The sequence below is a fragment of the Anguilla anguilla genome, chromosome 2 (assembly GCF_013347855.1).
Source record: "Anguilla anguilla isolate fAngAng1 chromosome 2, fAngAng1.pri, whole genome shotgun sequence".
Classification (NCBI taxonomy): Eukaryota; Metazoa; Chordata; class Actinopteri; order Anguilliformes; family Anguillidae; genus Anguilla; species Anguilla anguilla.
Genome location: NC_049202.1, coordinates 6,937,916 through 6,960,829, shown reverse-complemented (window position 1 = coordinate 6,960,829; position 22,914 = coordinate 6,937,916). Strand labels below are relative to the sequence as shown.

Genomic DNA, 22,914 nt, shown 5'->3' with positions numbered 1-22,914 from the left:
TGCACCCACCTGCATGATGCAGGGTGGTCATTTTACATGGCTTCAGACAGCACGCTTGAACCGGGGGATGATTTTGTGGTGAGATAGAGGGAGACAGCCAGGTTGGAATTTGGCTTCGGACACTGGGGAGGATCAAACCCCTTATTCTCTGTGACGAGCCCCTTGGGAACTTCCATGACCACAGCGGGTCAGAACCAATAGATCTAGTTCAAAAACAGAATCTATTACAGTAGGCTACATCCCCCTACTGGTACACTAACATCATCTCTGACAGAAGCTTTTAAAGGGAGTATCTCTCTCTCAACTTGTCATGCCCAACCCATCTTAGCTTCTACCACTGAGCAGACGTAGGGCGGTATGACTGCTTGCTATAACGATGTAAACAAATTTGATTGTTGACAGCTCTTATGAGACATAAAAGTCAATCTCTGACTGCCACCAAAGAATAATTCAAAAGCATGAATCTGTTTGAAATCCATATTTGAATAATATATTCTAGAAATTTGGTATATTGGTAAATGCCAGTGTCCTAATGTATTTAACTGTGCTGGTCTTCAGGAGATGGAAAATAAAATTTAAAAAATTGATTTTTTCAGACGTTTTTAAACTGCGGGTCCCGTCATGCTCTAAGCAGGAAGCTTACGCGAAACCGTTTGGTACATTTTGTACCCAGCGCACTCGGCTGCAATTGGCCCACACGATCATCAATACGCGTTTAAGCCAACCGGATTCAAATGCGCTGACGAATGGGGTGTAAAAACGGCCTCTTCAGCGTTTGTGGGCGTGCGTTTTTGGTGTTTGACGTCACTGAATGACAGCTGGCTGTCAGAAGTGAGTTCGCTTCCCCAGTAGAGAGAGCTCTTCGATATTATTTTCCATTTCGTGTACTCGGTGCAGATCACAGAGCATTCAAGCGGCGGAGGAGTACCATCCGACAGAACAGTCGTGCCAGTCCTCCGCGAACCGAGCCCACTTACCTGGCCTGGCCATGGATGAACAGGCAGGGCCCGGAGTGTTTTTTAACAACAATAATAACTCGGTTTTGCCCGGAGGTGGGAAAGCACCACAGGCGGGCGACGGCGGTGGAGGGGAGGCGGCGAGGGCGCAGTACAGTATTCCGGGGATCTTGCACTTCCTGCAGCACGAATGGGCCCGTTTCGAGGTGGAGAGAGCGCAATGGGAGGTGGAGCGGGCCGAATTACAGGTAGCTAAACAACCTAAACCCACGCCTGATGTTTTTTTATGCAAAGTCACTTGTTCGGTGATCGCTTGTTGCATTAATGCTGAAATTGTGACGCTTTTTAAAAAATGATCAGATGTGGAGGGTGAAAGCAAGCCCTAGTTCAGTAGGGTTCGTTTCTGAACGACCCCCGCATAAGTTTAGCTTGCTTGCTATCTGGCTAGCTGCGTAGAAGCATCTCTGTGTGACGTTACAGTGTTGGTACAACTTTGATTTTGGCAGTGTAAATGTCGCCTTGCAGGTTGGACGCCTTGCAGGCTTCCGTTCGGAATGTTCGGTGTCTGGTGTTGTCATTTTGCGTAGTGAGTACGCTCGGAAAGGGGGTGGGGGGTAAAAGATATGCCAGCTCTGAATGAAAGAACGAAGTGTCTGGGAATGCAGAATTGTAGATTCTCTCAGTGTTAAATTGGAACAAAGCCCCCCTTCATGCATAAAATGTGCGGATTTTTTTTTATAGCCAGAGAAGCTTCATTTAAAGTCTATCGGTGATCTTGCCCACTGCGAGATGGAAGGAGATCACTGACGCCGCGCTAAATTGATAGCATGCTTGAAATCAGAGTCAAGTCAGAGCAAACATCATTTATGCTGGAATTTGATTTTTTCATTTTAATTCCTGAAATGAAAAACCGAATTGGATGGTTCTTATTTTATGATCGTGTACTTGTAACTCCAGTATGTAGGGGTCTTTTTAACCCCTTTCAACTATAGCTGATATTAATATGATGACGAAGTCGGGGGTTAGGTTACCAAGTTGCTGCACGCAGACATTGGTTTAGTGCAGTGTTTATGTTTTTGTTAAGTAAATTTGTGGTCTCTGACGAGCAGAGATGGAAGGCACATTCCTTGGAGACTAACTGGATTATCTACCAACCAAACAAATTGCTTGTATTACTTGTAAATAGCAATTAGCTGTCTGATACAGACAATCGTCACCGCTTAATGTTTGTAGTGTTGAAAGATCCTATTTTGAAACCATTTTCTGTGCAAACAGTTGAGATTTTAAACGTTTTAAAAAAGAACAGTAAACTCAAGGTGAACGTAATTCATGCTTAGACTAAAGATCAATTGGAGGACAAAAAAACAAACTCTTTGTAAATCTTTATGGGTTTCGGTCTTGCTGGTCCTTTGCCTTATGACATTGAGGAAAAACAACATGACCCGGATGATTAAGTTCTCGCCATCCTTGAGGTCCATCTTTTTTTTGCAGTTCCTGCTGCGAGATGTCGTGTCGGAGTCTCCGCTGATGTTTATCATTATTTTCTGGGGAATGCTTTTATCTAAAGCGTCGTGCCAAAGCACGTAGAGTAAGTGTCACGTGACCTGCCGGAAACAAGGGCATTTGCACGGCATAGCAAACAGGGTGACGGTGAAGCGTCCTATATGCACGCAGCCAAAAGTGGTTGAAATTCGGTTCAAGGTGTATTGTACATTGTCCCCTGTCAGTAGAATTAAGGCTGCGATGGGACGCTTCTACTTTTTGATGCCATGTAAATTCAATTGGCATCTTGAGGGTGGCCATTGCTGCTAACCCAAGCGCCGGGAATCACAGCTAAGGCCAGGGCTGTCGTCGATGCCGTCTTGCAGAAACGGGGGTTTAAGTGCCTGCGCAGACGAGGCCTCGTGAGCCTCCCATTCAGTCTGTACTCGCGTTGCAGCTCGTGGCATCACTGAGGCGTGCGTGCGTAACCGTTCGGATTTAAGTAGCAGCGTTTCTCTCACTTATTTTTTTTTGAACAGGATTCAGATGCGCTGGGTCTCCTAAATCCTTTAAAGCGACATTCCCTCCTGTCACCCGCTTTAATTGAAGCCTGGTCTTCATCCCTCGTTTGGTTGAGTTGGGAAGGGAGAAAAAAAAGTGTGTTTTTCTGTGGTGAAGTTGGAATTGCAATTTTTCACAGAAGAGGCAGATGTGCAATGACGCTTAACCATGAGGCAGTGACCCCCCCCAGCCTGCCTGATATATGCGACTGCGTTTGAGCTGCAGCTACATTTGGAAAGTAACCCACTTCAGGTGCCAGGCTGAAGAGCTCCTTCTCGTCAAGGTTTAATTAGTGCTTCATTGTAGTGCGTGTTTAAAAAAAAAAAAAAAGGGGGCCAATCACATTTGTGCAATTCAGTCACATGGTGCATATCAGAACTGAGCTGCAGGTACTGGGATAAACTGCATATGAACAGAAGGGAGAAAATCTAAGGATCTTTTTGCAGGCCTGTCATGCTTTCCGAACAAATTTCCTACAGAGATCGAGCAGAGTGTCATATTATCTTAAGGCGTTCATAGGTTTTATAGTGGCTGCTCGTGATTGCGAGGACTGATTCTTGTCCCGACACAAGGAGCCAATTGGACTGAATGGCTTCCTCTTGCCATTAAACTTCTTAATGTGGCAATAAACACAAATATGTTTTCGGCTGTTATGCGTTTTTTTATGGTGCTTTGTAACTCAAAGGCTTTTCGCTCTGTTGGAGACTTGTTGCATTTCAGGCGGTTGAGCTCTGTGGTTTAAACGGCTCCTAGACGAGCACTCCGAAGGATGATGAAGTGCATTCTGGGAAAGCTGGAGGTAGCCTTTAATCTGCAAAGAATGAACGCCGTCGTTTTGAAGTCGCGCGACAGGCACATCAGATCAGTAAATCGATAATCTTGGTTTTTGTTCATCACCATTTACAAATGAGTTGGTACGCAGAGCCTCACAGTGTACATTTTCCAGAGGGAATCAAAAACAGCTGGAAACCCCCCCCCCCCCATTTGAGCCAATTTGGAAAATGATTCCCGACCCCTTACAAGCGGATCAGGTTTGAAAATGGTGGGGATGCACAAAAGAATCGGTCAATGATCGCACAAACACATTAGAGAAAATAGGCCAGGGCTTTTCAGTGTGACAGGACTGGAAGAACGTGTCACACAGTCCGATGGGCTGCTGCCTCTCAACCCGCGTACGAATACCCCCCCGCCCCCCCAGCTGGGGTTCGATTGCCCCCCCCCCTCCCACCCCAGGGCACTTCCTGTACACTGATCCCATTTCTGTCTGTAACTCTACTTGCCCTCATTTTAATAAAGTGGGGGGAAAAAATGTAGGCCTATAAAGAGGGACACCAGCACTGCTTCACCTGTAGATCAGGTCACAGGAAGACGTTTCCTTCACGGAGATCAGAGTCTTCGGGGGTCATTCACACACTCGGACTCGTCTACGTTGCCATGCCCCCCCGGTCACCCCCCCCCCCCCCGTCTGTAGCACGCACAGACGGCGAGAGGCACAGCCCGCTTTTCAATCTTCCGGCTTTTGTGTCCGGTCACCTGACGTCTCTCCCACACCGGCGAGCAGGACTCCGTCTCCGAAGGCCCTCTGCGGCGGGGCAGGCGCTCTGGCTCTGCGATGTTTAGCGCGGAAGCACCGAGTCGTAAATCACCCGGCGAGGCCTGCTCGGGCTCTGGTTGGGCTGGTGTGTTCTCCCCCCCTCGCATGCCAAAGCGGACAGATTTTGGATGGATTTGGAGTGGGCCGGTTTTTTCGTGTTTTTGCGGCCGAAGCAGTTGGGACAGGGGCCAGGGCTGCGGTCTGCGGGGCGGCCCCTGTCGGAGGCTGGGCAGGGCAGGGCAGGGGGCAGTCTGCGGGGCAGCCCCTATCGAAGGCTGGGCAGAGCAGGGCAGGGCAGATGCTTCCTCCAGCCCCCCCCCCCGCTGCTTCCTCCTGAGGTCTTCCTCACGCTCGTGCCCTCCCGACGACCATCGGGCCCAGCTTGGCCATAACGCATGTGCCTGCCGCAAAAAGAAAGAAAGAAAAAAAGAAAGAAAGACAACAACGGCGGGAATCTCCCAGCTGTACGCGGTCTGCAGACGGCTGCCCCGGGTCGCTGCTCCAGGTCCGTCTCCTTTTCCCGTCGCCGCCGTCAGCGAATTCCCACGTGGCGGCAGCGGCGGACGGAGGGCCGTGCAGTCCGTCCTCAAGTAACGGACAGCTTGCAAACGTTCAGTTTGGACTCCATGAACGACTTTAACCCTTTATGTGGAAGCAGGTTCTCTGCTGGTCACAGACCGTTTAAAAAGGAGCATTTATTTCACCGCATATTCTGAACGAAAACACAAAAAGAGAGAGAGAACTTTTTCTCTTATGATTGTGCGTTTTGGTGAGTGGCGTGTTTTGTTAGTTCTCAGGGTTCCGCAGGAGCCTTTTTAAAACTTCAGCAGCGTGCAATTACAGTATTTATAAGTGTGCGCTTGGCCCAGGACATCTGCCATCCAGGCTGGCCTTTTGAGGGACAACCCAGTGACCTATGACCACAGCTGCTGTGCCCTCCCCTTTCCCATGCAGGGAAGATCCGCACACAGAGCACACAAATGCACTGAAACACACAAACACATTCACACACATGCATATACACACACTAACATAAACACACATGTACACTAACATACGCACACGCACTAACATAAACACACACACCAGGTTTTCTCCCCTCCGCACATTTCTCTGTAACGGCTTGTTTCCCTCACAGCGGTGTAAAAATATCAGGGAGTGGGTGACCTGAGTGGGAACGATTCCACGAGAGAGAGAGAGAGAGGGAGGGAGGGAGGGAGAGAGGGAGAGACAGAGAGAGATTGAGAGCTGTTGGAGATGTATACCAGCCTGCTTTGCTTTCTGGAATGGCGTTCTTTCCGTGACCCAGCTCACGCCGTTCGGGGGCGTGGGGGGCCGGGGGGCGCTGACTCATGGGGGGCTGCTGTCTGTTGCCTGCAGAGGTTTGAGTGGCGGGTCAGTGGGGCAGTGACCCCCCCCCCCCCCTGCGGAGGTGTGTGCCTCCCGGAGGGTGATGTCAGGACGCTGTCTGCACTGCTACGCTACGCTACACACCGTTTGGGGCCCCGACTGATGGACGAGTCTCCAGCGAGCTGTCCCAACAGAAGCGTTGAGGTGGGGAGGGGTGGGGGAGGTGGGTTTAAGGACTCTTGGAGCAGAAATCTTTTTGGGCTTTTTAAACTGGCTATTCAAATACTCTCCTTGTGCCATCACATATCTCTTTCACCCTGTGAATCACTGTGCTGGTGCTCGTGGGTCATGTGACGTGTTTATCAGGGGAGGGGGGAGGGGGGTTCCCAGTGGTTTTTCATGCGTTGCATCAAAGTTATGTAAGGTTTTTAGTCTGCTGCCATATTTTCTCTTCCACTTCTTGCCAGAAGATAAGAAATGGCACAGAGACTAAACAAAATGAGAGAAAAAAATTATAAAAACATAGTGAGGGAAAGACCACCAGTTCTGATGCTGGGTGTTAATGCACAGCTGCAATTCAGCGATGACATTATGCCCTTCCCACAGTTCCCCCTGCTAACAAGACTTTACTAAAATGGATGTTTGTAATATGAACAATGTTGATTCATCCCCTCCTCACACCTGGTGGGGTACTGCTGTGGTACCCTTGAGGAAGGTAGCCTACCTAGCCTTCAGTTCTTCAGCGAATGTCCTTTGGTGTGAGGGGGTCAAAAAAATGAAAAAGACCCCCCCCCCTCTGTCTTCAGCATCCGCTGCTTCAGATCCTTCCTTTTCGGTACGGTCCAAACTCAGGACATTGGCCAAAATTGAAATTAAGTTAATGAATGGTGGGGTGGGGGGGGGGGTGGCTGTAATATTCTGTGAGGACCTTCCGATTGATGAGCGGAATTTCGATTTGCGTTTCCCAAACTGAGTGAATTGAAATGGAGCTGACCCAGGACGGCGTCGCCTGCGAGCGCGAGCCCAAAGTTTCTCCGCGACTGGGACGGAACGCGGCGTTACGGGCAAACACGCCCCCGGGTTATTGGTAATTGTTTTTTTTCCGGAACATTCTCTTCCCCCCCGCGCGAGCGCTGGACTCGGACCGCGGGTCCCGAGCGGCGGCGGGTCGGCAGGGAAATTAATGGATTGCCGAATTCACGAAGCGCCTGTGTGTGTGCGGCATGCCGTTGCTTTAATTAACTGTTTTTTTGTTTGATTTCCTGGAAATGCACAACGATCGAGTGCTTTGTGTGGGGAGCGTGTTGAGATAAGAGGTGTGGAGACTGGAATGTGTTGTTTCGGGGGGGGGGGGGGGCTCCTCATTTTTGGCCCTGGAGGGAGGGGGCTTTGTGTCTATGGGGGGGAGCAGGGGGCCCGGAGGAGCGTCTGGGAAAGGGAGCCTCCTCTCTCTCTCTCAGAGGGAGGGGCGGAGCAGCAGGAGCCCTGGAGGCGACGTGACAGGTGCGGCTTTTCAGAACAGGAAGTGACCTCGCCCGTAACGAACGGCCCGTTTGCCTTGTTTTGGTTTTTGTGTTTTTGTTTTTGTTTTTTGTTTTCCCCCTCCCCCGCAGTAGTACGTTACCTGTGGAGGTGTCAGTAAAAAAGGGAAAACCTGTTCGTCTGGCGCGCCTGCCGTCCAGCCGCGGGGGAGGCGGAGTCGCGGGGCGAGCTGAAACTCCGCCCTCGTGGTCAGAGCTCGCGCTGTCATTGGCGGGCGACGCCTCTGTGGGGGCGGGAGCTTACCGGTCGGTCAGCACACGCGCGGTAATGGCGGGAGGATGGGGATGGCGGTTGTGAAACTCCTCGCTCGCGCCCGTCTCTGCGAAGGCTGCCGTGCGGTTTTGCCGGACCGTGTGCCGCAGTAGAGCCGTCGGACGGGTGTTCAGCTGCAGGTGTTCAGCTGCAGGTGTTCAGCTCCAGGTGTTCAGCTCCAGGATTAAGCGCAGCGCCGGACGCCCTCCAGGCCGGGGAATATCGAAATCCAGACTCCAGACTGCGGATCTTAAGCTCGTCTGCAGGTTTTCGTGGTTTCCTTTCGGTCGGCAGCCTCTGTAGGCCTGGGATAAACCAGGTGAGCTGCGGGCTCTGCAGACCAGTCAGCGGTGTGAATTAAGGGCTTTGGTGTTAAAACACTGAAAGCCGACCCAAAGCACACCAGCTCTCCAGGCCTGGAGTTTGAGAGATCCCCGCTGTAGAGTGTAGTTAAAAAGATGGGCCTAGACGAGCGCTGGTCACCGCTCAGTGGCTTTGGCTCAGTGCAGTTTCTTCAGCCTGGCTTGTTTGCAGGTGCGTGTAAGGGAAACTGGCCACCGTGCTTGACACAAAATGGCGCCGTTTTGCACATCAACACGCGCTCCTGCGTTCTCATGAGTGGGCGGCAGTCATCCAGTGAGATCTCTGCATTTCGGCTGTCGCTCTGTCCGAAGGGGACCTGGAGACGGCCCTGTCAGCCAGTTGCAGCCCCCCACCCCCCCCCCCCCCTCCCAGACTGCAGGGCTCCAAGCGGGGGGGTCCTGTGACCGAGCGGAAGGGTGTAATGGTGACAAATTGGTGACAGTAATACTATAGGGCTGGCGGCTCGACCTTCTCCGCGTATCACATTACGTTACATTTAGCCACTTAGCAGCCCCTCGTATCCAAAGCCTGTTACTCAGCTAAAAAGTTTTTTTTTTTTTTGATGTTGCGGTCGTCCGTGTTGTTTACATACATTTATTATATGGCTGGATATTTGTTTACGGAAGCAAGTCGGCTTACAGCAGTGCAAACCTGGGATTCAAACTCGCAACCTCTCTGTAACAAGCCCCCATTCCCTAACCGTTGCTCTAAATTGCCGCCTTCTCCGAAAGTTAATTTCGGTTGCCCTCGGAGACGAGGAGCTTGCCTGAGGGTTCCGTGTCAGTTGGCTGAGAGACCTGAGGAGACAGTTGGCCTGAATTTCGTCCAGAGGAGGGGCGTGCGGGTGCTTCTAGCCCCCCCCACTCCCCCCCTCGTGTGCCTGGTGGGGCAGGGGCGCAGTGGCCAGGGATGTGGGGTCAGGTGGCGGGTGAGTGTGGCGGTAAGGAGGGTCAGGGGAGGTGCTCCTGTTTTGGCAGAACACGCGGTAGGCTGCTGGGCTCTGTATGAGCGCTGTGAGGGAGCTGGAGTCAGCAGCTTTTACGTGTGCGCTAGACCTGTGTGTGCGTGTGTGCGTGCGTGCGTGCGTGCGTGCGTGCGTGCGTGCGTGCGTGCGTGCGTGCGTGCGTGCGTGCGTGCGTGCGTGCGTGCGTGCGAGAGCGAGAGAGTGAGAGAGCAAGAGGGCGATGGAGCAAGAGAGTGGGAGAGCAGGAGAGTGGGAGGAAGAGGGAGAGATGTAAGATATATGGCTGAGAGTGTTTCTGTCTGTGAGGGAATGTATGAGAGAGTGTATGTACGGTGGTGCGTCAGGGCAGACCATCTAAAATAGAATCTGCAGAAAGCTCTCTCTTCACTGGAATCTTCACTGGAATGCCCACGCCTGTTTTCGGTCAGGGGTTTTCAACCCTTTTCTGATGCAGGGACCCCCACACAGGCTCAAAGGCACTCAGGGGACCCCTTTATTATTTAAAAATAATATTTTTAAAAAGTGAAAAAAAAGATTGTGATCGTGGACTGGGAGGGGAGGGGGTGTTGTGATCGGACCCCTACTGCAATCAGTGTACTGCCTGAATCCTGAGTTATCAACAGGGGGTCTGATTAGTAGTACATTAAATGCAATGTATTTAATTATTAAATTTTTATTAAATGTTTTAAGTAAAATTACTCCTGCCTGCATTTTTTTCCTTTGGATTGTGATAATATTTACTTTGCACAGAAACAAAAAAAATGTACCGGGGACAGAATTATGGAAATTGCATACTAATATAACTTGTGCTGTGAAAGTTTTCTTTAGCATTGAGCACTTTGCTTCTTCGCAGGATCAAAGCTGCACTCGTATGATATCTCTGACCTGGGAGAGGGAGGAAAAGGGGGAGCAAATCCTGTTTAGTCGTTTTTGGTCTCAGTGTGAATTAATTAGGGATCAGCCCCGGGGGAGAGCCAGCTAAGACCTTAATCCCGCCGGCGTATTCTAACGGCACGTTATGGACGCAGAGTCAGCGTTCCGCTTCAGGCCGTTGAAGACTGTGGGCGGAGCTCTGTCACCAGGGGCTCTGTGATGTCACTGTTCCCGAACCACGCCCCCTCTTTTCCCTCTAGCCTATCCCTTCCTCTCTTGTCCGAGATCGGTGATTCTGATTGGTGGCGACCTGGGACGTGTCCTGGAGTGCCATGGGGAGCGCTGATTCTTTTGTTGTTGTTGTTGTTGTTACTCGGCACCTTAATTGATCATTTAAAGCAGTTGATTAGTTGCCTCACCTGGTTTCTTGGGTCTTAATTAGGTGCTGATTTGGAGGTGGAAATGGAAGCTGGCTGGACCCCCCCCCGCTCTACGGGGACCAGCATTGTGAACTTAACTGTGCTAAAGTGTCCATTCCTTTGCTCCATTAAGGCTGGATGACTTTAGCTTTATCTGATACTGGTAAGGAGGAGGTGGGGGATGTAGGATTTGGAGAAACCGCGTAGTCTTAATGTGTCCTATACTGTGTCATGCTGAAGTAGGACTGTGCACTGCATTTCAGACACTACACCGTGGGGCCCATCCATGCCCTAGAACAGTGCAGTAACAGTATGAGCCATCCCTCCGCCCCCCCCCCACCCCCCACCCCCCCCTCCCTCGCCCAGTGTTTTTTTAATCAGACGTTCTGAAGCTGGCCGGAGCTCCGGGCTGCCCTCGTCCCGGTTATTAAAGAGCATAAATCACTGGACTCGGCTCGGCTCGGCTCGGCTCGGCTCGACGTCCGCTTCATTGAGCGCAGCGAGGAGGACTGGACCGAGGAGAGCGCCGCGTCTGCGAACGCCACCGTCGCATTATTTACACCGTCACAGTTACGGTTGTCGCGGTGGGCTCGGACGCTCACGTCACGTCAGCGCGGTTGCTTTGCGGTTGGACTTGGACGGTGCGGTTAAGTTATCACGGTTGCTGTTTGATTTGATTTGGCACAGCGCAAATTTAACGCGTTTTCCGAAGATGCGATAATTTGGAAGCTATCAGTTTTTCAGTGTTAACCTTTTGACGTGTATAGGCTTTTTGGAGTGTTTTTTTGAAAAAATTGCATCATTAGTTTTGACCGTTACGCAATGCATTTTGGGGTGCCGAGCCGATTGGGTGGATTAATCTTTGCCGCCTTTTTCGCAAGCGCTGACAGTTTGAACGCTCTCTTCCTCCGCTAACCTCTCGCTGAGGTAACAAGCGCTCGCAGCTAGCCCTGGCGCTAACCACGCTAACCACAACGACTTCCTCTGCACGAGTTCTCCCTTTTCGAAAGCCTCGTCGGAGGCCGCTTGTCTGTTGGCGTGTTTCCATGGCGATGCGGCTGCTCTCTGTCCGTCTGTCTCATTGTCCGCGAGCTGGGAGACTCTGGAGTCCGGGCGGAGTCTGTGTCAACAGCGGCGACGGCGGCTTCCTGTCTCTCTCTCTCTCTCTCTCTCTCTCTCTCTCTCTCTCTCTCTCTCCGTCTGGCTCTTTGTTCTGCGCGAATGCGCTCTGGCTTCCTGTGGGGCGTTTTTGAAAAGCCCGCCTTCCTGTTCCGTAGCCTGACGACTCCGCCCCCGCGGCGCTGCTCTTCGCTCACCCGGGAGACCAGAAGCCCAACGGCTTTTTAATCCCGATGAACGCACGCGGACAAAACAAACGAGCTGGCACCGGCATTTTTAGGCATTAAAGCCTGCCACCCGATGGTTAGCATCGTTTCCTCTCTCCTGTCTGTGGTAGGGGCAGGGGTGGTGTCCCGTGCGTACTAGCACCAACTACACTTCTGATTTCACTGTCGCTTTCTGTTTCAACAGGCATCGAGACCATGACTTATACACTGCGGCAGTGTCTCACCTGGGATTCAAACCTGCAACCTTTAGACTGCAAGACAAGCTGATTGTTCTGCGCTGTTTGTGTGGTGGATGACACTTCTGTGCCTGTCTTTCTTAATGGCCCCTAAGGGCATGCAGACTGAATCGAATGCCTTTTTTACAGCTAGATGATAGCTACTGTACAGCAGTAGTGTGTGCAGGAGGTGTAGCTGGGCCCTGAATATGGAATGGAGAAAAAACAAAAACTTAATAGCTATTTGGATATATGCGGAACCTTTTGACCGGGTGTCTCAAACCTCAGTCGTGGAGGGCCGCAGTCTCTACTGGTTTCCGTGTCAGCCAATCTAGGCCTTTAGCCAATCAATCACTTAAACTCAGCACTTAAGCGCAGGAACACATCAGAATCCAGCAGACACAGCGGCCCTCCCGGGTTTCAGCTGAGATCCCTGATTAAGACGCCAGTAAACGTCCTGCTGCTTACTGACCAGAGCCGTTATTCAGTACTGAGTTCTGCTATGTCGCGGGCTCCTGCTGCCGCTGAGGTATGGTGCTGTGAGCTGCGCTGGAGCTTTGCGGTGACAACTTACTCGTTTTTTTTTTTCTTTCTTCACACCTGGAGCTCTGACGTCACGCCCCCAACACCCAACCCCCCCCCGCCCTCCCCCCCTCGGGACAGGCAACAGAACGGGAGATGTGCGTTTAGGCATCGATCGCCCACCCCCTCCCGCCCTTTTCACTCCGACCTTGCCCTGTTTAGAGTGGACCTGTCTGAAGGGTCCTGCCAGGCAAGGGAAGAGGAGGGGGAGGGGGTGGGGGCAACCGGGGGTGGGGGCACGGATGTGGTCATGAATGATTCAGAGGCTATCTGCCATCAGAGCTGCAGAATCACCAATACAGAGTGCACTTTAATGAGCATTACAGAGAGAGAGAGAGAGAATAAGTGAGAGAGAGAGAGAACAAGTGAGAGTGAGACATAATTTCCTTGGGAAGAACAGAACAAAACAGCGAAAGTGAAAGAGAAAGTCAAAACGATGATTGTGAGCAAGTGAGAGAGGGGTGAAGGAGAGCGAAATGGGGAACGAGAGTGTGACAGCATGAGAGAAATAATATAGAGTGAAAGGGAGAGAGTGAGAGAAATGGGGAGAAACTGAGCTGCGTAAGAGAAATAAAGATGCGTTTGGAGAGGCCGATGAGAGAGGGAGGAATAAAAAGCGATGAAAGGAATATAACGTTTCTCACGCGCTCAGCGCTCGATGTGGGTGGCGCTGTCTCACGACCCTCCAGCGGGTGCCTACTAGAGCCTGACCTGTATGTCTGACGGCCGATCATGTATCGGGCTTACATTCTCATTTTTGAACCGTAACTGTATTGGCAATCGAGGACGACGCGCAAGTTCACGGAGCGAACGCCAGTCACGCCGCTGCGGGTTTGTTTTACAGGCTTCAGGCGTCTGGCTGAGCTCATCGGGCTTCGGGCTTAAATGGCCGAGAGCAGGCTCAGTTTGAGAACTCGAGCTCGATAGCATGCTAATAGCGCAGGACAGCAGAGCGTTAGCGTGTCGCGTGCACGGACGCACCGCCCACGCTGGAGCCTTTAGCGGGCCAGTGGGGGCGGAAACATCCGGAAACGGGCTCGCTGTCGTTTTTGCCCGTCGGCCCTCCAGCGGCCCGATGGCGGATCCGGAGCGTTCTCACACAGATGCCCCCTCGCTTGCCGCTCGTTTATCGCGGATTACAGTCGGCAGGCCGCTGTTGGGCCTCCGATCGCGTTCTCTTATTTATAGCCTCTACTGTAAATGTATTTATAAACATACTTACAGAATGTTGCTTTTGTGAAAATAATTTTTTTTTAGCAAAGAGGCGACATCCTATGAGGACAAGAGAAGTTCCCTGGGAAGTTTCTGTATTTAGAAAAGTGAAGCATTGCTGTCATATACTCTATGTATTTGTTTGTTTTTGTCAGCCATTTTGGAGTCCTTGTTGTTTTGGTTCTTTGGTGTCTTTGCAATCCCAGAGAGCAGGTGAAATGGCCTCCGTCTGGCTGAGAGCCTTAAACAGTAGCCTATATGCATTTAATTTTTTTTAAATGGAGCTAATTCTTTGAAATATCCTGCTGTGTGATTCCATTGAAAGTCTGTTGTGATTGGTACATTATAAGCTGGGTTGAGTTGCGTTTGCTTGTCTTACATCTGTCACTGCACCTTTGAGCGCCCTGTAAGCCTTGGGACGACAGGATCTGACGAGTAGGCTACGTAAACGATATCGGCGATGCTGGGTGAATAATTGATGGTTAATGACAGGAAAGCGGGGCGGGGCGATCGCGTCCGTGACGGTCCCGTGCTGAGTCGCGCTCGGGGGGGTTCGGGGAGCTGAGAATGCAGTCTGTGGTGCCCCTGCAGTGCTGCTCTGATGTGTGGAGGGGGGGGAGAATTCAGCTTACATTACATTTTATTTGGCAGATGCTTTTATCCAAAGCGACAGTAAGACTGACTGCAGCACTGTGGGAAGTACCCGTGCCAAAGCAGCCATATTAGCCTAAATATTAACCCTTTAGGGTGTGATATCACACATGTTCTTAACTGAACATTCTAATGCTGATGTAACAATCACTACTGGAAATTGAGTGGAGTGGAGTTCTAGAGCACTGACTTAGAATTTTGAAAATAACATTCCAAATGACCTACTCTTCAAAGGGTTAATAATGATAGTTTATTTTTCAAACATGCATTTAACGTTCTTTTGATTCAGGCAGCGCTGTGTGCCTGATAACATCGTAGTGTACGGGTTAGGGAACTGGGCCTGTAACCTGAAGGTTGCAGGTTCGATTTTCAGGTGGGGCGCCATTGAGCAAGGTGCTTCATCTGCATTTCCTCGGTGAGCATGTCCAGCTCTTTTGGATTGGGTTATAAAAAAACAAACAAAGGAAGGTCTGTGTGTATGTGTGTGCGTTGCTGTGGGTGCTGTACTCCTAGGATGGAAATGTATGCAAATGGTACATGTAAATGATCTGCCTGCGGTGCGTTTGTCTCTCTGAATAAGATAAATGTAAATGACTCTCGGGTCTGTGTTGTACAGCAGTTTTTTCTGTCATCTCAAGGAATTTTTCACCCGTGTCAGGGGTGAATGTGAGTGCCTTTCTTTTTTTGTGTGAGTTACAGGAATCTGCCAGCTAATATGAAAGGATAAGAGAGAGAGAGAGAGAGGGCCTTGTGTTGCTGTGTCTCTGTAGTCACATTCACGCCCACTCCGTACCACACTTACAAAATATTCTCGCATGTGTGTTTATTTATTTATTTATTTATTTGCTGTAAGCGCAAAACAAAAATAATCTAACAGTTGCACGGATCGGCTAAAAGCGAATGCTTCTCTTCACATGACACAAGTGCACCTGATTTTATAGCTGGTGTGTAGGCTAAGTCGACGGTAGCATGCTAACCATTATTGGCTAGCATGCTACTGTATCTGCTCAACATAAATGCAAACAAAAAGAAAACCTCCAGCATTAAGTCAGTGGCTTCAATGTACAAAAAAAAACCAAAAGGTTAAATAAACATCAGGGGAGAAAAACACTCGGTTGAATGGTTGCCAGGACCCTCAAAAGACAACAGCGTAGCGTAGTAATTCAGTCTATTCACGGGAGTACAATGCAGTGGATGTCATAATTAGTGCTTTAGCTCACCTCCGGTAGAATGGCTTATTGTTTGGCTGAACTGTAAAGGGTGAAAAGGAGCCAGCGGAGGTGGGAGAGACCCTGAAATGGCCGTGATGAAAATGGCGGAAATGAACAGCGGGGGGGGGGGGGGGTAGCGGTGCTCGGCTGTCCTGCCGGAGGGGGAAGGAGGCCGTGCGCCGGACACCTCATCCGAAATTTAAGTTCAATTCTGCGCCGTGCGTTGACGAGGTTTCTTGCTCAGTCATGCACATCAAGTGTCACATCATGTGATTTTTTTTTTTGATCAATCTCGAGATACTGATTTTTTTTCACACCCTCCGTGTTTCAGCCACTCAGCCAGAGGTGTGATCCTTCGTTCTGTACTCAAAATTTTCCTTTTCGCTCTACGCTCATCCCCTCTATGAGAGAAATGCCTGGAGCAGCTCATGCTCAGAACAATCCCCCCCCCCCCCCGCAGTGCGATGTGGCTCCGCCCACTTTTATCACAAGTTGTAGCTCCGCCCCTCCCTCAATGCCCCGTTGCTTTTACAGTCAGGAACAGCCACTTCTTCCTGGTTACATTTCGGTCATAGCTCCGCCCCTTAATGCCCTGAAAACTTAAATCAGGAGGTTGAATAGTTTTGGGGATCCCCGTTTTGTTTACGGAAGCTTTCTTGGTGTGGCCCCAGAAACATTCCTCCCACACGCTTGCTATCAGATGTTTTTTTTTTTTAAAGTCCTCTGTTTTGCTCTGAGATGTGTTGACTGTACTCTGTTTTGCTCTTAGGCGTTTGTACACTGCGTGATACATATTTCACGGACATGAAACGGGGCGCCTGAAGGAGCAGAGCTCTCGCAGGCCGATGCCTGCTTTAAATTACCGTAGCTTCCTATGTGATACCTAACGGCGGTTTTTCGTTCAGTTGCAAAAAAATAATTAATTTTTCCCCCCCCAAACACAAACGTCATCTATGGAGCACAGCGTGTGATGTGCACATTGGTTTAACTCTGTCCTTATCCCAGAGCTCTGCGTGTTTGCATTGACCTGCCGAAGTTCAGTGGCACGCATTCCTCGCGTCTCATTGGAGGAGAAAGCGCGTGTGGATCGGTGCTGGTGGATTGGAGGACCCGTGCTCCTTGCCTTCTCTATTAAAATGTGGCTTTTGAGGAATGCGGCCCAGCAGGGTTATCTAGAGCAGGAGTATGAACGTGACGACGAATCGGGGAAGGAGATAAAAATGGGTGTGAGGAAATGTGGCCTGCTTATTATTACCATTTTTTCCCTCTCCACAACTTCCCCTTTTTAGCTGTTTACATCGCGGTGGCTTGACTTTGACATCATTGTACACGCTTCCCATAATTCAAAGAGAATAAGCCTTTCTCTGTCCTTATCCCACTAAGCACTCTAGACTTATGTGAGCGTGATGGATTTTTCCCAACAGTCTCGCCTTTGTGTGGGTGTGCGTGTGCGTGCCGGTGCGTGAGTGTGTGTGTGAGTGTGTGTGTGTCTGTGTGTCTGTGAGTCTGACTCTGTCTGAGTGTGGGTGTGGGTGCCTGTGTGAGTCTGTGAGTGTGATTGCGGGTATGAGAGTCTGAGTCTGAGTGTGCTAGTGCGTGTGTCTGTGTGTGTGTGTGTGTGTGCGTGTGTGTGTGCGTGTGTGTGTGCGTGTGTGTGTGTGTGTGTGTGTGTGTGTGTGTGTCTGTGAGTCTGACTCTGTGTCTGAGTGTGGGTGTGGGTGCCTGTGTGAGTCTGTGAGTGTGATTGCGGGTATGAGAGTCTGAGTCTGAGTGTGCGTGTGAGTGTGCATGTGAGTGTGCGTGCGAGGAGTGTGTGAGTGCGACTGTGTGAGTGTGAGACTGAGAGTGTGTGTGTGTGTGTGTGTGTGCGTGCCGGTGGCTATGTTCTCAGACGCTTCATCTATCGGCTCCTCTGCGTGAGTTTCTCCAGATCTGAGCCCTCTGGGGACAGACGGCGGTGCGCGGTCTCTGACGAGCTCAGCGCTGGCCATCCGCCGTTGGCGGGAGTGACTCTCGGAGCGTTCGGAAACGAGCGCAGGTCTGCGCCGGTCCTGAGGGCTGCGGCCGGCGTGCACGAGAGACAGAGAGAGGGGCAGCTCGTCACGACCGCGGGAAACCCGTCCCAGAATCCCCGGCGCGAAATCCCCGCGAGGTCCGGTTCGCTGCAGCCGACACGGTCCAGGCCAACGAGGGGAAAAATAAAAATCTGTTTGATGGGATGTGACGGGTTTGTGTTTTCGGCAACGTCCCGGGATATTGTCTGTGAATGCCGTGTTGTTACCCAGAATGCAGAGCGGTTTGTGGTTTGTCGGCTGAAGAAACAGAACCGCTGGTGTCTTTATCGCTGATTATCAGGGACTATGAAAAGGCTGCAAAGCAACCTAATTTGGGTAAAGGGAATGGCTTTAGCCATCAGGTGTGTCTCTCTGCAGTTAGGTCAGTCTCTCTGCAGTCAGGTCCGTCTCTGTGCAGTCAGGTCCGTCTGTGCAGTCAGGTCCGTCTCTGTGCAGTCAGGTCCGTCTGTGCAGTCAGGTCAGTCTCTGTGCAGTCAGGTCCGTCTCTGTGCAGTCAGGTCCGTCTCTGTGCAATCAGGTCAGTCTCTGTGCAGTCAGGTCCGTCTCTGTGCAGGGTTCAGGGTGACTGCGCATCAGAGCAGAGCAGAGCCTGGACGTTGGCGATATTGTACCAGTCGCTCACTTAAGCGGCTGCAGTGCAGTTCCCTCCTCCGCCAGCATCCGTTACTAATGGCAACACAAAGCCATGGCGATGACTAACGCACGAAAGCCTGAAGATTGATGAAGAGACGAGTGACAATAGTCAGCGATGTGCAGTGACTAATACCTTACAGGCTTAGCACAATAGTCCTCTGGGCTTTTGTTATGACAGTGCGAGGCAAGCGGCGACAGCTGCGCGGCCACGGTAACGCGCGTGTGTCCACGGTAACGCGCGTGTGTCCACGGTAACGCGCGTGTGTCCACGGTAACGCGGTAACTTATGCGTAATATCCTCTGAATGGAACGTAGAGAAACGGGGGCGCTCTTCTGTGACACTGGTACAGAAGCCGGGTGTGTCGTGGACACTGCAGGGTGCATTGTGGGTATGAAAATGACCATGTGTAAGGCTCTTTCCATTCACATGGAATGCTGCTCTGGTGCCACGGCTTTGCACTAGTTGCAGCATGGCCTCCACGCAGCTGTTTTTGACTGGCTGTGCGTTTCAACAGGTTAGGTTGCATTTTAACTAGGGGAGGGAGTCACAGGGGAGGTGTGTTCATACAGTAAGTAGGCCGTGAGCTGAGAAAGTATGGGAATCCCTGGGTGGGGGGTGGCGGGGTCCACCTCCCACACATTGACGATATTCCGGGAGGCTTTACTGGCCCTGGTTACCAAGCCCCGCCCCCTGTGCTTATTTTAGCCCCCCTCCTTCAATCTCTCGCTCTCTCTCTCTCTCGCTCTCTCTCTCTCTCTCTCTCTCTCGCTCTCTCTCAAAAACACTTTCAGTTCACTTGAGCTCAATTCAAAATGTGTCATTGGCCTGACATATTTAAGTGCATTGCCAAAGCATTGCATAACATCAAGTAGTCCATCTCTCTTGCTCTCTCTATCTTTCCTTCTCTCTCCTCCCTCTCTCTGCCTCTTACACGCACACACACTTCCTGACGCACGCGCGCACGCACACACACGCACTGACGCACGCACACACAGACACACACGCACTGACGCACGCACACACAGACACACACGCACGCGCACACAGACATGCGCACACGCACACGCACAGACACACACGCACGCGCACACAGACATGCACACACACACACACATTTTCTCTCTCCCGCTTTCATGCTTTCGCTGCGTTTATCTGCTCGGAGGCTCATCCTGAGCTAAGCTGACCCCAGGGAAGGAAGGATGATGGAGGGAGAGAGAGAAGAGAGGCGCTGCGGAGGACCCCCCCATCTTTAGGACGAAAGAGGAAGTGACTGATAAGCAACTGGGCTACCCACAATCCCCTGCACAGAGGTCTCTCTCTGGTTTTGTGGACCCAGCCCAAAAGCTCAAGGCTCGGGTGTTCTGGCTTCCCAGAAAACTCTTAAAGAGTGGCCACAGGGAAATTCTTCCTGAAATGTCATTAGTCTGGAAGATAATGGGAAATGGCTTTGTGCATTTGTTGGCTATTCATTTGGTATTATCATATTACGGATTGTCTTTAATCTGACTTGGATGCATGCTTTTCATGAATAGTAAAGGCATCAAATCTCCAAATCGGATAGAAAAACGGAAATCGGTTTTGAACGGCAGTGAAGTTAGCAAAAACGACGCTCGTCGACAGAAAGCGTTCCTCCCCACCCAGCTGCTTGGTGTATTATATCTTTCCTTTTCTCCTTTTGCTCCTGTGCAGCGTAGCCACGTTCGCACACTTCGAACCCGGGGCCGTTCTTAGATGCATTTTTGGAATGCGCGCCTCTGCCAGGCCTCGGCGCATCGGAACCGGAGAAGCCGGTTTGAATGTCGCGTCGCTCGGCACCGGCTGCTGCGCCCCCCCCCCCCCCCCCCGTCCCGCGCCAGGGCGCCGTCTCGCGCGTCTCTATCGAAGACCGCGGCAGTTGCTGCGGCAACGTAGCGGACGAGAGAGGGGAAGGTCACGGCGGCGGCCTTGGAGCCGTCGTCGTGGCGGAGTTCAGTTAAGTTGAGCCGAGTCGAGTCTCTCTTTTATTTATTTTTTTTCGTTCAGGGAAACCCGGCCAATCGGGTGTCAGTGATTGGCTGAACCTTCGGAGCAGGGAGTAACCCCCCCTTTTCTGTGTCTCTTCAGTGTGGCAGTGACATCACTGTCGGAATATCGGGCTGTACTTACGTCACCATCCGAAAATTGGGCTGTAGTCACCTCAGTGTAAACAAGCTGTAGTTGCATCACCATCCAGAAAAGGAGCTGAAGTGACATCTCTGTCCAGTAGCCTGTAAGTCTTTTGACTGAGAGGAAAAGAGATCGCTGAAAATTGAAACGGATAGAAACCGTATTGGTACCAGTGCAGCCCAATATTTGACCTGTTGATCGATCCTTAAACAGGCGGGGGTGCGTGTGTAATGCGTGGGAACGTTATCGCCTCCTTGCGGGGACATTGGCGTCATGTGTAGAGTTTGGCATTTCTTGGGGGGAGGGGCCAGGAGGCGGTGTGGGTGGGTGGGTTCAGATTTTGCTGAGTTAGGGCCTCTCTCTCCTTTTTGAGGGGGGAGTGAGACACCTGCCGTCCTTCCGTCCAGCGCTCCCGGACCCCCCCCCCCCCCCAGCCGTAAATCTGCTCGTGCGGCAGCCCCCCGCGGTCCGGCGGAGTTCGCGGGTCCCCTCGCGTCGTTCTGTCGGCCTTTATTTATAACGGCTGGGGCCTGCTGCCCCTCTCCCAAAGGCCGAGAGAGAGAGAGAGAGAGAGAGAGAGAGAGAGAGGGGCCTGTCTGGAACATCTGGTCTAACAGCACAGAAATAACCTGGTTGTGCCTTTATTCTCTCTCTCTCTCAAACTGTCTCCCTCTCTCTCTCTTTCTCTCTCCCTCTCTCTTAAACTCTCTCCCTCTCTCTCTCTCTCGCCCTCTCTCAAACTCTCTCCCTCGCTCTCTCAAAAGAAGGGAAAGAAAACCATCCAAACGTTTTTGAAAATTATAGCATGTTCATTAGCCTATGTCTTGTGTCGTGAGTTAATCTTATTTTGTGGTACTCTCTGAAACTGATCTGGGTGCGTGTGGAATTGCCTGCGGGTCCTAAACCGGGAGCACGGTGTGTTGAAGTTGTGCAGGAGTTGAAAAATCTAAGGTGGACCTCTCACCTATGACACAGCAGCACTGACAACCCTGGTTCTCCACTATGGCTTCTCCATGTGATTTCTGTTAGCTTCTGGCTAATGGGTGTCAGGGACAGCGCGGTTTTGAGGAATAATAACAGGGTGTTCCTGCTGATTGATGGTGGCGTCTGAAGTCTGTTTCTGTGCTCCTTCAGAGAGCAGAGGTCACCGCTCACCTCACGGCAGGTCACTCTGACACACAGCGTGTTCAGCTGTCAACGCAGCGCTAACACAGGTGTGTTTTTAAATAACACAGAAAACAGTGTTTGTACTTTTTTCCCCCCCACTGCCGCTGCTACCTTTACACTGTCGAACAGCAACTTTTCACCAGCTGTTGGCAATCATCCCTTCAAAGTTGGTTTGTTGGCCAACAAACTCGCAGCCATCAGTTAACTTGGCAGCGAACAGTTAGCTCAGCTTCTACCCTCATATAAATGGAATATAATGCAGTGCATTGTAAATATGTGGATTTAAAAATATATATATAATGGTTATATTTAACAGTGATCTATTAAAAAGTAAAGCAGCTGGGAGTTTTTTTTCTGCTGGTGTTTGTAGTCAGGAGTCACTTTCTCCCTCAACAGACTCCCTCAACTCAACTGACAGTCTACTAATCCCTCCTGAGTTTTGTTTTCACTTTCAGAAGCTGACATTGGCCAATAAGATTGTTCTGCTGTTGAAACAGAATGGGTGTCTCCAGCCATGTGTCAATTTCTGTCCGTTCCTGAAGGAAGACTAGCCTAATTCTTCATGAGTTTTGTTGTCACTGCTAGAAGCTACCATTAGCTGACAAGCCTGCACTTACCACTCTTCAACTCCTTCCAATATGTAGAAGTGACATCATTACAAATAGCCTATATGTTCAGATTCATGCTGGGCAGTCTCGAGAGAGTACCCATTTAGCCTCTCGTTCAACACCCGTCCCCTGAACTCCAAATGAGACCCTGTTGAACGCTGCTGGAGTCTCCAGACCCACACACATCAGCCTCATCCTTGATTGATTTCAAATAAAACGATGGAGACGCAGTATCCAGGGTTTAATCAGTTTTATCACCCTTATTTATGTGTGGGGCTGTTTTTTTGCGTTACAGATATACTGCTTTGTAATGCAACATGCTGTACAGAATGTACCGAGTGGACGTGATGCAGAGTCTCACTGAAAAAGTTCGGAAATCAGTCGTCCCTCTCCCCGTTAAATCGTTAGCTTCGACAAGCTCCCCCCGGCGGCGCAACCGCTAATTCCGCTGCGCCGCTTTCGTAGGTAGTTTCTGTTTTAAAGTGCTTCGGAGACACGGTAGGCTACCGCTATGGCGGTAACAACGCAGACGGAAAATTAACCCTCAGAGTCTGGTGCGCTGGGGGCGGAGTCTGGTGCGCTGGAGGCGGCGTCTGTGTGCTGTAGGCGGAGTCTGGTGAGCTGGAGGCGGAGTCTGGTGTGCTGGAGGTGGGGTCTGGTGCGTGGGAGGCGGAGTCTCGTGTGCTGGGGGCGGAGTCTGGTGCGCTGGAGG

General features: G+C 51.0%; 1 protein-coding gene across 2 annotated transcripts in view; it reads left to right on the top strand.

Annotated features, from left to right (window-relative positions):
* Nucleotides 1-832: 832 nt before the first annotated feature.
* The window catches only part of strn (striatin, calmodulin binding protein), a 70,282-nt gene continuing 48,200 nt past the window's right edge, over nt 833-22,914 (top strand). The window contains exon 1 of one of the 2 annotated variants that reach the window (XM_035405359.1): nt 833-1,204. In XM_035405359.1, the coding sequence (XP_035261250.1) occupies nt 989-1,204 (216 nt within the window). In that variant the 5' untranslated portion in view covers nt 833-988. The remainder of the gene's footprint in view (nt 1,205-22,914) is intronic. The other variant, XM_035405358.1, reaches the window with a different exon arrangement.